Below are 14,980 nucleotides of genomic sequence, written 5' to 3'. Positions count from 1 at the left end.
TCAACTTCATAATTAAATATCACCACAAATGTGAAATATAAAAAATCCCAACATGCAAACAATAATGATTATCTAGGTTACCACCAAAAAATACAAAATAATTTAAAACAAAAACTAGATTAATCTTAATCCATATTACAAAGATAAATTACCAAAGTGTAAATACCCATATCAATTCAAACATAAATTTGCAACTTTCACATAAATTGTATAAAAAAGTTGTACTTTATATCCTCAAATACCACAAGTATGAACAGATCACACAAAAGAGCAACAATCTAACAGTGCCAGTTTAACAGCATTCAACTTGTGCTGATTATTAGATTTATGTGCAACAAACCACCTCCATTACCTGGGCAAAAAGAAAACGCTAGATGTTACATATTTGGTAAGTATTGCTTTTCATATATGAAAAAAAAGGCATCAAGTTCTAAAATAATTAAAATATGTTTAGCCAATATATGCAACCTGAATGAATATAAAAAAGCTAAAAGCATATCCCGTAATTAGAGCATGACTGAACAATTTACCAATGCCTAACAGGCAATTTACACATACCTTTCATATGAACTGTCAACAGCAAACCTAATCTACCCATATAGCTGTACACATGGAGCGCCAGATACCTACAGGGCAAGAGGACTCACCCTGCAATTAATTCCCCCAAACTCTCAACTCGGAGAAATAGTGGGGATTGGCGCCCACGTGCGACACAAAAAGTAATTGCACAGAACACTACATTTGTGCAGATGCCTTACAATTACTCATAAACCATTATTCAATAGAATATATATAATAAAAGGCAAGTTTATACAGGTGTCAATAATACATCCAAGAAAAAATTACTAGTGTATTGACATAATTCATAAAAAATGAATATTTTATTACAAATCTAGTTAATTTAATAAAGAATATCAAGTTATTTATTCAAATTATAAATAAAATATATTGTAATTAATAAAGAAAATTATTAATTTAAATTATTCCCAACTCATTGTTCGCAATATTTCCTATAAAACATTTAACATGGATATCTAAAACAATCTGTCGAGTTATTTGTTCATATTATGAAATATAAATGTTAAAATTTTCAAAACAATCATAATTAATTTGCATAAACACCTCTACATTCCTGGTTTATAACATATTTATAACAATACATTTAGTGAAGGATGCAGGAAAAAAGAAAATTAAGAATAATTGGACATATTTCTCCTAATGAAAAGTCTTTAGGGAAGCAGACGTAGTATAGTCGCAACAATCCAGAAAGCTTTTGTCATAAAGTAATTTTTAAATTCATAAATATAAGCAACCTTTCATAGAAAAGGAGAGAAATTAGTTTGCAGCAATAAAAAGATCACTTTGTAAGACAGATATTCAGAAGGGGTTTTGTGTGTTCTGAAAGTAGAGAAACAATGACAGACTTGGCAGATATTTGTGATTTGACATTATCACATTAATAACACCTTCATTCTTGAAAGCATTTTTAAGCATGATCTGTATGATAAAGGGCAGCGGCTTAATTACAAGCTTGCTTAATTACAGCTGTGTGGAAACTCGTTTGTTTAGGAGGATGCTAATTACACTGCTGAGCCCTTGGCATGGGTTTTCCTCTTCATATTCTATACAGTGGCACAAAGCCCAGATGAAGCAGCTTCAGTTTAATGACTGCAGGTGACATGGAGATGGCTTGGTATACTGAGCTGATCCTACACTATGGCTTGACAGACACATGGATGAGAAAGATGTAGGCTAGGGTAGTGCAGAGTACACATCTTTCATTCTTATGTATATGTGCTTCTTAACACTTTTTTATGTGTCAGTGGCATAACTATTGTTAAATGTGTGAAGGTAACCAAAGGATTTGACCTGTTTGTTAAGACTGTGCAATTGTGTGTTGTAACTATCTTTACTGTGTTCCCTAATAAGAATTTTCTTTGTTTCAGCAATGGATGGTGTTCCCTTTATGATTTCTGAAAAGTTTGCCTGTGCATCTGAAGCAGTGAGTAGTAATTTTAGAATCATTTTTTTAAAGCAAAGATGCATTTTTATGGAAACATATGGTCACCTCCCTTTCTCTGCAAACTATTCTATCTTGGTTCAAATGACCATCTCTTCAACTTTTGATTCTGAATTGTAGATGGCAAGCTCATTTAAAGTGTGCCCAAATATTTAACAGCAGACCTGGACAGTCATAAACAGACACTGGTCTCACAGACATGCATTTTCTTTAGAGTCTTTGACGGGGAAGACTATTTTAGTGTGTTGTGCCCACAAAATATAATCCACAGGTATACCCCAGAAAGGCCACTGGGTAAGTGTAGACAGAAATGAAAGTTACTGACAAGCGTGTATTTACCAAGATTGTTCCAAAGGAGTCATAAGTCCACAGGCATGGTTTGGCCAGAAACATTCTAAGGTCCAATGATGGCCTTACAAAACAGCATTTGTAGAGAGGAGATTGTTCCCCTCTAATTTGTTTGCTGAACTGGAAGATTACCAAAATTAGAGAATGTTTTTAAACTAATAATTTGGAGCGCTGATTTAATGCAGACTTTCTAGTGTCCAGGGCCACCATGTAGTTGAAGGTTGTTGTTTTGAAAAACAATGTAATATGTTTAGTTTACTAATGTACTTACTTAATCTATACCACTTGTCCAGGTAGTTACCCTAAATCTGTTTTTATAATTGTTGCCACATGCAATCTACAATTTAAAATCCGCTCTCACTGAGAGTGTATAATGTGTAAAGGCAGTAAAATGTAGAATAAGATTGTAGGCAATGAAATGTGTTATCACATTGTATAAAGTTCTGAAACTTCCAGTATTGCAATAATCAAGCTTTTTTTATTAGGGCCCATCAGAAGTACCCCCTTGTCACCCTCCCTTCCTCCATGGCAGCCCTCGAATAAAGCTATACTACACCTGAAATCTAATATTTTTTTAAGCAAAACTTTTCTCTTCCTCACATTTTTATATACATTTTTTTAATATTATTATTATATACTAATACATAGTAATATTACTGAATTAATTACTGTTTACACAAGTTACATATGGTTGGTTTAAGGCAAAGCACACTAAAGTGCCATATTAGCCAAAAAGAAAACAATCATGGCATACAATTAGGAAATACTGTTGTTTTTTCTAAAGAAAAGATATTTACTTTATATTGTGACTTGCTTAGTTTTCCATGTTAAGGTCTAAATACTTTGTAATAACATGTCTAACAATAATCTCCATGTCCAGGGTCTATTTCCTCTTAACCTGGCATTCTGGTGCCATTATCTTTGCACAAATGTATTAAAGCTGAATATTGCCTTTGTATGAAAAGGGGCGTTTTCTCTAAGAGTTATAGAAATATTAGTACATCTCATCCTGAACTAATAAAGGTTGTTGCTGTTGTTAAAAATGGCTTTGGTTATTCTGCCCTCGAGTGGTCAAATTATTGAACTGCAAGTCACAATAGTGAAAATTTCAAATAAGGCTGGAAATATTTGTTAATCCCTACTCAGTTCTGTACTAAACTAATCAGATACCTATTGTTTAAAATAAAATATATTGTGGTAGTTTTTAAAGGAGTAGGTACAATATAGTTTGATGAAATTATATGTCAGTACTACAATATATTTTAAAGAGTGTGTGCACACAAATAATTATTCTAAAGTTTGGTCATGGGTATGTCATAGAAACATACATTATTTTACTGTAGAAGGGAATAACAATGAAGAAGAAAAGGACTGAAATATTCACAATAAAATGTTGGGAAGTGTTAGACCCCAGGGAGGCATTGCTGAGGCTTGGATTTAAAAAGACTTCAGGTGGGGGAGTACCAAAATCAGAGCAAGGAGACTTTTAAATGATTGGTCGGTCACAGGCACATGCTTGCTCCCAATTTAAAGTTGGTGTTTTGTAAAGAGTTTGCAGTATATTAAACCAGAATCTTTTTGTTTATGTATCTTTCTCTAGTGAGTCCTCCATCCATTCAATCTTAAAGCTATCTTGCATCTTTAAAGGAATTTGGTGTAAGGGGACAGGAGATATGCAGCACTGAAGAATCTGCCTTCAGCTTAAATAATAAGGGCTAAATGTCAAGTTGTTTCAGAGTACTGGCAGCAGTACTTGTCCCATAAGACCCACAACTACCTATTCTGATGGGCATGACACATAGTTGAAAATATGTGCACATATATAACATGTAATGTGGTGTCATTGGCCAATACCCACAGAATAATCAAATTAAAGTAAAAAAAGGGTTTTTTAAGGGGAGCTTTATATCTAGGTCAGCAATGGGGGTCCCATTTGTTGGGCTTTTTGAACATCTGTCTGTATTAGGATGATGGTTCAAGAAAATTTGTATTTAATGAGAAGTTCTACAACCATTTGGATGTTGTGGACAATATGGTTTCTAATGTAAAGGTAGTAAGCAGAAGTGAAAAGGTATCCAGACAACTTTTTTTTTTTTTTTTTTTTTCTTTGAAAGTTTTGGAGTTTTTTTTGGATCAAGGAAATTTTTTACTCTTTTTTTCAGATGCAACAGGTTGACCTTCTTGGAATTACAATCAAATCTCTGGCAGAAATAGAGAAAGAGGTAGGAAATTTTCACAAAAATTAATATCAATATAATTACAGCACCATTGAATGCACCATGATTTTAACCTGATTTAGAAGACAATTTAACTGATAATCAAGTGGACTGGTATGATTGCTCCCCTTCTTGGAGAATATAGTGTGTTTGTTGTTGCTCATATAATAACCCCAACTCCCAATTTCTAAAAGCGATTCACAATCTGATTGCATTGGATTTAAAAATATGATTGTGTATAAAATTCATGAGGAAAAAGTAATCCACAGGCTTTGTGCAATAATCTGTGTGGATCTCCAATTAATGTTTGTAGGAATTACCTGTGTTGTGACAGGAGTAAAGCAATTTCCAATTATATGCATATGAAAAAATATAAAACCGAACTTGAAAAAAAAGGAATGCCGATTTTACACTACTTTTAAAGAATGTAAATTGTTTACAGAATACACTGTGTAACTCTTTATAATTCTTTCCCAGCATCTGCCTATTTCATGTAACAGACCAAACTGTCTATCATCCTTCTTTTTCTGCATTTCATTACTTGCAGTTATACAACATTGTTTTCAAGCTTCTGTTCCCTAATGGTGGGAGATTTATCTTGATTAAAATTTTTGTTTGCCATACATTATCTAATTTGTGTCTCTTTGAGAGCTAATTAGTGTGTACGCGACATCTTCATGTGCAGAGCAAGGAGTAACCATGAGCAAGCTCTGAGAAAATCCTGTTTCACAGTCTCCCTTTCACTTTATCTGCCCCTTTGTAACTATAAATTACTACAAAAGATCAAACCTAGTGGCTTCTCTGTAAGGTAAAATGGCATTTTCATTAATCTAGCTGACGTTTCTAGAGTATGTTTTTGCTGATAACCAGCACTATTTTAACTATTATTACTGAATCTTGTAGGCCTGTTTACAGTATGTAACTACAGCGATTCATTCCTTAATTGTACAATGTGATGAACTGGGCCCCAATCACCAGCCCAGGACATAAGACTCACAGGAAATTACCCTGTCCATGTTTGACACCCCGACTCTTTTTCAGAGTGTGTGGGCCCAACAGCAACAAACTGTAGGAAAAAAAATTAAAGCGGACTTCCTTCTTTCCTTTACAGTTTAGTTCAATTGGCTTGGCAATTTCTATAGTAGAAAAAGAAGCTTTCTCCTCAGGGATACTCTCATTTCCCCAACAGCAACAAACATAGTAAACATTTTTTGTGGACCAAAATAACTCCATCAGGCCTACAGAAATAAACTGACATTTTAATCAGTGCAGAATATAACTGAGATTTGTTTAAAAATTGCTGTAAAGAAACTAAAACATAGTGTGTGTATACAAATAGATATACACCTATTTATTTTTGCCCACACAAGTAAAAATGAAGAAATGTATCAAACAATTGTATTCTCTGAGAAATATATATACAGCTGCTTAGGGTGATTTTAGATTCCAGAGCCTCACATCTTTCACACTCTCTTGTGACATGTTTCGCAGATCCACATTTACTTCCTCAGACAACTATCTGAGCAGCTACCAGTGCTTGTGCTGAATGTGAGACTGTTTGGCATATTCCCACAGACACCCTGAAAAAGATTTTTCAAATGCATTGTTAGAATGGTCTAGGGTTGACCTGGATGTCCATATTCCACTGCACGCAAAAAAAAAAAAAAAAAAATAATAACTAACCCACAACTTTAAAAATAAAGATAATTACCTTTTCTCACAAACACAACTGTTTTTTCAAAAAGTAAACATTTTGCTGCCTGTCTGGTTGACTGGACTAAACTGAGATCTATTTATTTTTTTAACACATTCAGTGTATGCATACTTTTTTTTTTGCTTTTTAATAAAACAGCAATAGGGTTGAGATCGTGTATGGCCAACATTTTTGTTTTACTTTCAAAATTTTAATGGCACTGCTAGTCTAGGATGTGCCATTATATTAATACGTACCAAACCCCACTGCATCTTTTACTTCCTATGTAAACAATACATGTGCATGATACTGAACATGGCTTGGTCTAATTTTAGTTCCAAGTCTTCATAGGAACAATGGGAGCTGTGTTTATTTTTTTAATTGAAAGTAGACCAACTCAATTATTTGCACAGGTGGAGCAGAGTCAAGGGGGAAGCAGCAGGTTGTTTTAAGTATATAAGTGCAGGGAATATGAATACCCTAAATTTACCATCCAGGCAGTTTGCATTGTTTGGAAATAGTTTAGCAGTGGCAGCTTTCATAATCGTCCAGTATAGGTCCACTTAAAACATAACATTACTAGTATTTATAAAACCTGTTCAGTAAGTGCAAACAAAACCTAAAAACCTGCCAGGATTTCCGGTTGTGTCCCACAACCTCTGATTTGTTCTTTCAAACAGCCTTGCCCAGGTTGTTAGGAAGTGGAGCTATATAGATTTAAAGCTATTGAGACTAGTTCTGTAACACCCTAACACCCTTTCTGCCATAGTTTTAAAAATTTGCTCAATATGTATAGTAAGTAAGCGTTTTAGGTCTGTGATAGTAAGAATTGTGTTGACACGATCACAGGTAAAATAAAGGAAGACAATTCTGATAAAAGAAAAGTATTGCAGCCACCCAATCTAAGGACTAAGCTTCAAAAATGTTGTTTTTGATTTTAGGTTTAGATGCGCTGGAAGTTGGATTTACTTTGTGATTGTGTTTTTAATCTCCACCACAAGGTGGCACTGTTGGTTTATGTATCATTTTATCATTTACTTTGGCAGTTGAATCCAGGTATTAATTCAGAATTTCTACACAGTATTAACTATCAACAATGCTTAAATAAAGCTTAAGTTTACAACCTGTTCCTCTGTTTCTTTCACAGTATGACTACAGTTTCAGAACAGAACAAAGCGCTGCAGCCCGTTTGCCCCCCAGTCCTATCCGCTGCCAGCAAATGCCTCCGCCATGAGGAAGAGAGGCACAGACAACAAATTTGGCACTCACAAGTACTACTGAGCAGAACCTATTGCTGCTGACCCTGACTTTTAACCCTTAACCTGACGGTAGAAATGAAGAGTTGTTGGATTTTTTTTTTTTTTTTTTTCTAACAGTCAGTTTTTGTAATGATATTTTGTACATATAACTATTAAAAAAAACTTATGGAGTTGTATTACCAGTCTTGGGCCTGGCCTAGCAACCCTACAGTGTTACCCAGTAGTGAGTATGTCAGCACACTTCCAGTCTCCATAGAAGTGTCACAATGAGCCAACCTGAGATTGACACTGGAGTGTCATGTAAACCTTGCTTAACACACAAGTTCTTTGTCCATTGTTCTTTTATATTTTGTTGTTCAGCATTGTTTATTCATGCTGCAGTATTATAGCCAGGTAGCTAAAATGAGAACTCTTGCCTTAGAAACGCTAAGTCACAAGTTTGAACTTCAGTCAGGACCCTATCTGCCAAGGCTTTGTATGTTCTCCCCGTGTTTGCTTAGGTTTCTCCAGGTGCTCCGGTTTCCTCTCAAAATTCAAAAACATGCAGTTAGGTTAATTGGCTTCCCCTCAAAATTGCCCTTAGACTTTGTTAATTGCATATGACTATTTTAGGGAAATAAGTTTGTTACTAAATGTACCTTTTAAGGTACATTTAGTAACAGGGTTATGGACTTTGTAAATCGCTTTATAAATACAAGAAAATATACATTTTACACAATTTGGGCTGTTTTAGACTTGCATTTGACCACAGCATTTTACTTAAACGCTGCTGCATGCCAAACCATTCCTATTTAACTAAATAGGAACGGTTGCGAACCATTTTGTGTACACATCTGTATAAAGTTGTATGGGAAGGAAAGGGGTAAAAAACAGAGGGTTGGCTAAGACAGTAATGAATGTCCCAACCATGGTGTATATGCTTACAGGAATAGGAGCACATAAATGACCTTCTCCATGCTGATTCTTCAATTTCTGTTTTTTATACCTTTGACAAACAATCTCATCATTAATTGTGTTTTGATTTTTTTTTTATTTAAATAATAGTTTACATCTCTTCCAATTTTTTTGAATGTTTTGCCACTTTGCATTTTAAATACCCAAATGAAATTAAGCAGGGGACCTAGAAATTGCTTAGAGGCCAATATGTCTACAAGTTAAAAGTAAGGACACAAGCAAAATGCACTAATGTGAATACTTTGCTACTGGCAGCTTCAAAAAAAATATAATGTGTCTGATGTGTTAGAATTTCATGTTTTTTTGTTTTTGACAAGATTAGAATGAAAAGGAGAGAGAACAAGCTACGTATTTCAAAACTACAATTCAATGGAAGAGGGTTGTCCAAGGGGTATAAAAAAAAAAAAAAAAAAAAAACATTACAAGAAACCAGTGGGTAGTATAGTGCTTCAGTTTTGACCAATAGATTAAATATGTTTTGCACGGGCTAACCCTTTAAACTAGTTTGTGATTTCATGTTTTACTCCTTTTATTGTATTTTATCTTTATCGCCGAATTTCTAATTTAGAAAGTTATGACTGTTCTTCTAAGCAAGCGGCTTAACTTCTTTGGCACAAATTCCTTTTATCCCTTTTTTGTATCAAATTAAAGCACAAATAAGATCTGATATTGTTCTATGAACGCAAAGGCAGATTTGACAGATTAGATGAATGACACGGAGTATGAGGCAGATGTTCTGTTGTGCATGTAGGATTATTTTTGCTGAAAACACATAACAGGATACATCTCATCAGTTACAGATTTCTTGTAATTAGACTTTTAAATTAAAAACTCTGAAGGTTTATGAGCATCAGCCTTTGCAGACTGAAATACAATACTGTGTGAGAGCTGGACTCTTAATAAATATTAAATGGACTTTAGAAGAAATGTATTCAGTAAATGTAAAAAGATGATGATGATGATGAACCAGCTGCTTTAGTTGATCTCAAAAAATTTTAACTGGTTGTGCTATCATTTGGATTGGGGGATACTGGAAAACGTACCAGTGTGAAATAAAGACAAAAGTTAATCATTGCATAATGTTGCATATTAGCACTGGTTTGATGAAGCAGTGCAAAGTACATTATTAATGTCCAAATTATACCCATAGCAACCAAATTATTTAAGTTCGCTCCCAAAATAAGATCAAATCAGTTACTGTAGTTTTGTCATACATTGTTTTTTTTACCCTACTGCATAAGGCTTTCTGTTCCCTGAAGGTTACCTGTACTGTGGAATTTGTGCCCAAAAAAACAAGCAGGGGGCAATTGACTAATCAACACTATTATCTGTATACTCCCTACAGCTAATCTTTTCCCAATACTGACCTGCCATTTATACGTTGTGTTAAGGGGGCTATTTGGTAGAGAAGCGGGGCTTTGCTTCTTCATTTCAGAGATGCTTCAGAAAAAGCAGCAAACATACATAAAGTACAGATCCACCTAATAAACTAAGTAGAAACCGTAGATTGGTGCACTGGTACATCTTTATCTCGCATCCTTGCACTGTGACATCTACAAAACTCATTCCAATTTTGACACCCCATATTATGTTAGCGCTCTATAAATATTGTTTATTAGTAATAATATTAATATTAGCCATATTAATTTCATGAGACCAATAGATCAAAGCAATAGTGCCATAGATGATCTTACACTGTAGATATACAGGCTAATAGGTTGCAAAAAAGGATAGGTTTCATGCCAAGAAGAAAGATTTACCAACAAAAGTTACAGTTTTCAGGGTGCTCCATAGACAGCATAACAGCATTAGGGGACTGGAGTGCTTAAGTATGCCATCCACAATGCAAAATAAATATAGCTAGAATTCAGAAGGCAGTTAGCAATCAATGCTTGCAATCAATAATTTTTGTACTGTAATATTACTTCTTTGCTCTACCTGTTTTTCTTCATATTTTATTCATAAATATCATAAGCAAAAAAAGGGCATTATCAGATTATATTACAACTCAGTCAATTGAGAGGTAATCTGTTAAGTGACTTTTGAGTAAGCAAGATGAGCAAAAATGTAGAGTTTGTACCCATTTAAACTTAGTATTTTTATGAACCCTTGCATAATGGACTATATTTCCATTTTATGTTCTAATATTTGTTATGTAAGATTTTCTGCCTCAACATGCCTTTGTAATATGTCTTTACTGCTGTCTTCCTGTCTAGAGAAAAAGAAGGGTTAGGGTAAGCTAACACCTGTGGCAAAAAAACACAGGCAGTACTGCTATTAGACGTCTGCTATGCACAGCTTTTAGGGTTTTTTCGAGCATTTTTGCCAAACCTCAAAGATGCCAGAAAAATATTTTTTCTTTTTACAGGAAGTGAGCCTGGTGCGAAGAGTGCCTGGCAAAACAGCAAAAGGAGCCAGGTGCAAGTGTCAATTCAGGCAAGCCAGAAAGACAGCCACGTACAAGTGGAACCTGCTTTTCCGGCTTGCCTGACCTATCAATACACCTGGCTTCTTTCACCCAAACCCCACCTTTCACATCTGACTCCAGTGCTAGTATACTGCACTTTCACTGGGTTCCCTTTTCCTACTGAAATGTAAAAATGGAATATGCAACCCTTTTTCTGCTTCCAGATGTCAGTTTCTGTGTCTGCAGTGGGGAAAAAATTTGTTAAAAGTTTTTTCTATGCATTAGCTTATGAGACGAATTCATGTAATTGGGATTGTTGTTATCCCAAAACTCTGGGGGGTCTCGCACCAGTTCAGCCAGCACAGCACCATCAATCTTTTTGGCCAGCTTGTCTCACAGGGTGCATAAGGGAAAGTGAAAATGAAAAGGGACGCTATTTTCAGGTTTTAAAAATGCCTAAAAAAGCTTGCAAGTCTGAAAATGTTAAAAATGCCTACAATAGGCTATTGAGTGGGATTCAATTCAAGTCTATGTAGGGGACACTACATGAGACAAGACAGTACATTGAGCCTCTGAATTGCCGCTAATAAACACATTCTCCTGTAATGTTAGCTACAAAAACAAACTCATTCGTTTTAATGGAAACTGTTTTTTCTGCAAGCATTTTTGGTTGTTCTTCTTATGCCTAAAGAAAATGAAGCCTAAAAATGGTATTCAAGCTGTTAAGGTAACATTTAAAGGTGCACTTTAGTGCATTCCAGTGCAGGTCATTTTAATGGTACCCCAGTGCACTATGGCAACATACCTCCGATGCACCTTTTTTGCAAACCACAGTAATATACTGCATCAGAAAAAAACTGCTTTACTTTTTTTTTTTTAATATTTTCACAATGGCAAATGGGGCCTTAAAGTATTTTATGGTAAGTCCTGACTCCGTAATGTTTGAGCAATGTTGTACTATTTACTAACAAAAGCACAATATACATGTTGCCTGCATGATATAAAATCAGTTAACCAGACTGAGGTTAGACATCCACAAAACTTGAACTCAGTCTAAAGGTGACACGATTGCTGACATTCATCTTCTGCAGAAAGTAATCTTTCAAAGTGTAAGATAAATTACATCATATTAAAGAGAAATTTTACCTTTCATAGGCTAGGTAAACTTTAGCTATAGTGTGCAGGTATGCCTGGCAGGAAGCTTTAAAGTATTTTCATATGCCTAAAAAGAAATAAAAAACACATTTTAACATAAGCCCTCAATTACTGTTGTAGCTGCTTGTTCTGTGAACTATTGTATTCTCAAAAGAATCCAAGGGCAGTTTTACCAGTTTTTAAAAAGTTTGGCTATGTTCAGACTAATGGTGGGGTTGCAGTGCAGTTACTGCTTCCTTGCTCCACTGAACTGTGTATGGTAGTGTCTTACCCAAAAGAGAATGAATGAGAGCATCAGAGTTTCAGTACCACTTACTGCTGCTTGCTGTCAAATGTGCAAAATACCAGTTCCTTTGTGCATTTTGAAGATGAAGAATGCTTGTAGAGATAAAAGAGGACTTGTTTCAAAGTACTTTTTTTTTACCTGTTCAATATAGGTAAATATTTAATGTAGATGGTCACTTCTCAACCCTTAACTTAATCTTTAATTTCAACGAAACCATTAGCAAACATAAAATGACAGTTGAAGAATCCGTGTACCAATAACAGTAAAAAAAAGGGGGGCTGAATAAATAATACCAGAAAAGAACAAAAGTACATAATATGCTCTTTTGGGTTGTCATTGTTGGTTACATAAAATGCCAAACAAAAGACAACTGCTTATCAAAGTGTATGTAAAGTCATCCATATTTTTTTTTTTTAATGCAGGAAACTACCTGTCAGATTATTGTTTGCTGTATTATGTTCTATTGGAAAGATTTGCACTCACCTTCTGTTCTGTGAAAATTTGAATTTATCATCATTTTCAGCCCTAGTGACTATGGTCACCAGGACAAATGGATGAGTGAATCTCCCCAGCAGAGATACAGACAGCAATAAAAATTTGGAAAATGTGCTAATCCTTCCCAATTCTATACAAAGACAACAAAAAAGTGATGGGTTTGTGTGCATACCATACATGCCACATATGAAATTTTGTATATCCCATATATGCTGTGAGAATTGAAAAATGAACCTAAATTGATTGATAGTCTATGCATTTGACCTTACTGGAAATGTGCTGTATATATATATATTTTTTTTTTTATTTATTTTACATGCCGCCCTGTATTTTATTAAGGGAATTTCTTTGTAAGTTTTAGTGTGTATCCTTAATATAATTTGTTGAATAAACTTTTTCTTTAACAGCTCCAAAATTTCATGTTTCTTTTTTGGTTCAATGTCTGCAAGCAGGGTTGTGCAACCCTGGAGCACTGGACGTGTATCTGAACAACATCGAAGAGATCAAAGATCACCAGGGTGGTCCTTTTTTTTTTTTTTTTATTTTATTACATTTTTATTCAATAAAATAGAAACCGTGGAAAGGACAGGTAATATTTGAACATATTAAAAGCATCAGGTTTACAGTGTATTTTTTAAATAACATCAAATAAGCATATTTTCAAAAATCAAGGCATTCTCTGTAGTATTGCTTGACCTGTCATCAATTTTAGGTCCACATCAGGAAGAAGACTGAGCCAAGGAATAGTGAGTGATCCCTGTGTCCCAGGTAAGTTCAAAAACGTGGGGTATCTAATAGTACAGGTGAGCTTATCATTCACCATTATCCAATTTGCCCATAATGGAGCCATTGGTATTAAAGGTGACTTCCAAGCCCTGGCCCAGGTGATTCTACCTGCTAGAAGCAGTTAACTACAAATTTCGGCAATTGTATCTAAATTTTGCTCAATAGGGCACATTCCAGGCTAGGGGGGAGTCAAGTATGTATCACCTTGACGAGAAGGTCGAACACCTTCTCCAATACTCTTGTGCCTCCGGGCAAGACTACCAGACATGCTCCATGTCTCCTATCCCTCCGCATCATCTGAAAAAAAGGGCAGAAGAACCAAGGAAACACTTGGCTTCAACAACAGGACCTCGGTAGGGACTAGGTAACTACAGCATTACCTTGTAGTTCATTTCAACCAGATTCACTTTGTGAAACTTTGGATATAATTCGAGCTAAGACTGATTTAAACTCTTTTCCCAGGCTGTCATATAAGGTAGTTTGGAGGAAGGGGCTGACAACGCCAAGCAGTGAATTGAAGTTTGTCCCTTCAAGGTCTTACATCTACTTTCAAATGCAGTTTTGCAATATGGGGGGGGGGGCTTTGGAAACTCGGGATTCCTCCAAAGCAAAGCAAGAGCTGTATAGACTGAACTGACATTTGAATGGTGTTTCACCCAGTCCCAAACCGATAATGAATTCTGTAGGGAAGGGCAAAAGATCTTGGGTCCCAGGCGATTAGATATCCACATGAGGGAAGAAATATCCGATTCTCTATGTGGTTGAGGTTGAGCCTCAATATCTACCCATTGGTGCCTCTGGATTAATAGAGTAGTACGGGAGTGTTGAGCAAGCTGCACAGCCCTTTGGTAAAGCTTAAAATTAGGCACACCAAAACCACCTTGTGTTTTAGAGGAGAACATGGTTGTACGGTTTATATGACTTCCTTTACGACCCCGGATGAATGCCATGATCTTGTATTGAAGCTGATCAAGAGACCTACAGGCAATCGGTATGGGTAGTGTTTTGAACAGGTATAGGACCCTAGGTAGCTTATTCATTTTTACCGCCGCCACCCTGCCTAACCAGGATGGGGGGGGGGAGAGGTAGACCACCTGGTGAGATCTAAGAATATCTTTTTAAATAAGTTCAAATTAGTATACCTTTTTTTTTTAGGAGACAAAGGGTAATAAATATAGTGCAGTCCAACCAGTGATCACTTCACTTCATTCAGGCCAATCAAGGTCTCCCTCTCTCCTGGTACACACAGCCCTGAAACATCTTTTCCCTTATTCTAAAAAAGAAAACCCCCAATAGGGTGACAAAGACCTACCTGTTCTTTCCTCTGACCATGCTCTGTGTTGTCTCTTAGGGAGAGAGCA

General features: G+C 35.5%; 1 protein-coding gene across 2 annotated transcripts in view; it reads left to right on the top strand.

The window, feature by feature from the left end:
- MVB12B (multivesicular body subunit 12B) overlaps positions 1-13,248 on the top strand; it is a 97,794-nt gene extending 84,546 nt beyond the window's left edge. For both annotated transcript variants that reach the window (XM_072429651.1, XM_072429650.1), the window contains exons 8-10: positions 1,947-2,002; positions 4,531-4,590; positions 7,425-13,248. In XM_072429651.1, coding sequence (XP_072285752.1) covers positions 1,947-2,002; positions 4,531-4,590; positions 7,425-7,511 — 203 coding nt within the window. In that variant the 3' untranslated portion in view covers positions 7,512-13,248. The remainder of the gene's footprint in view (positions 1-1,946; positions 2,003-4,530; positions 4,591-7,424) is intronic.
- The last annotated feature ends 1,732 nt before the right edge of the window (positions 13,249-14,980 follow it).

Source organism: Pyxicephalus adspersus, chromosome Z, assembly GCF_032062135.1.
Source record: "Pyxicephalus adspersus chromosome Z, UCB_Pads_2.0, whole genome shotgun sequence".
NCBI classification, from domain to species: Eukaryota; Metazoa; Chordata; class Amphibia; order Anura; family Pyxicephalidae; genus Pyxicephalus; species Pyxicephalus adspersus.
Note: the sequence above shows the minus strand (reverse complement) of the source record. Positions and strands in the feature narration are given on the sequence as shown.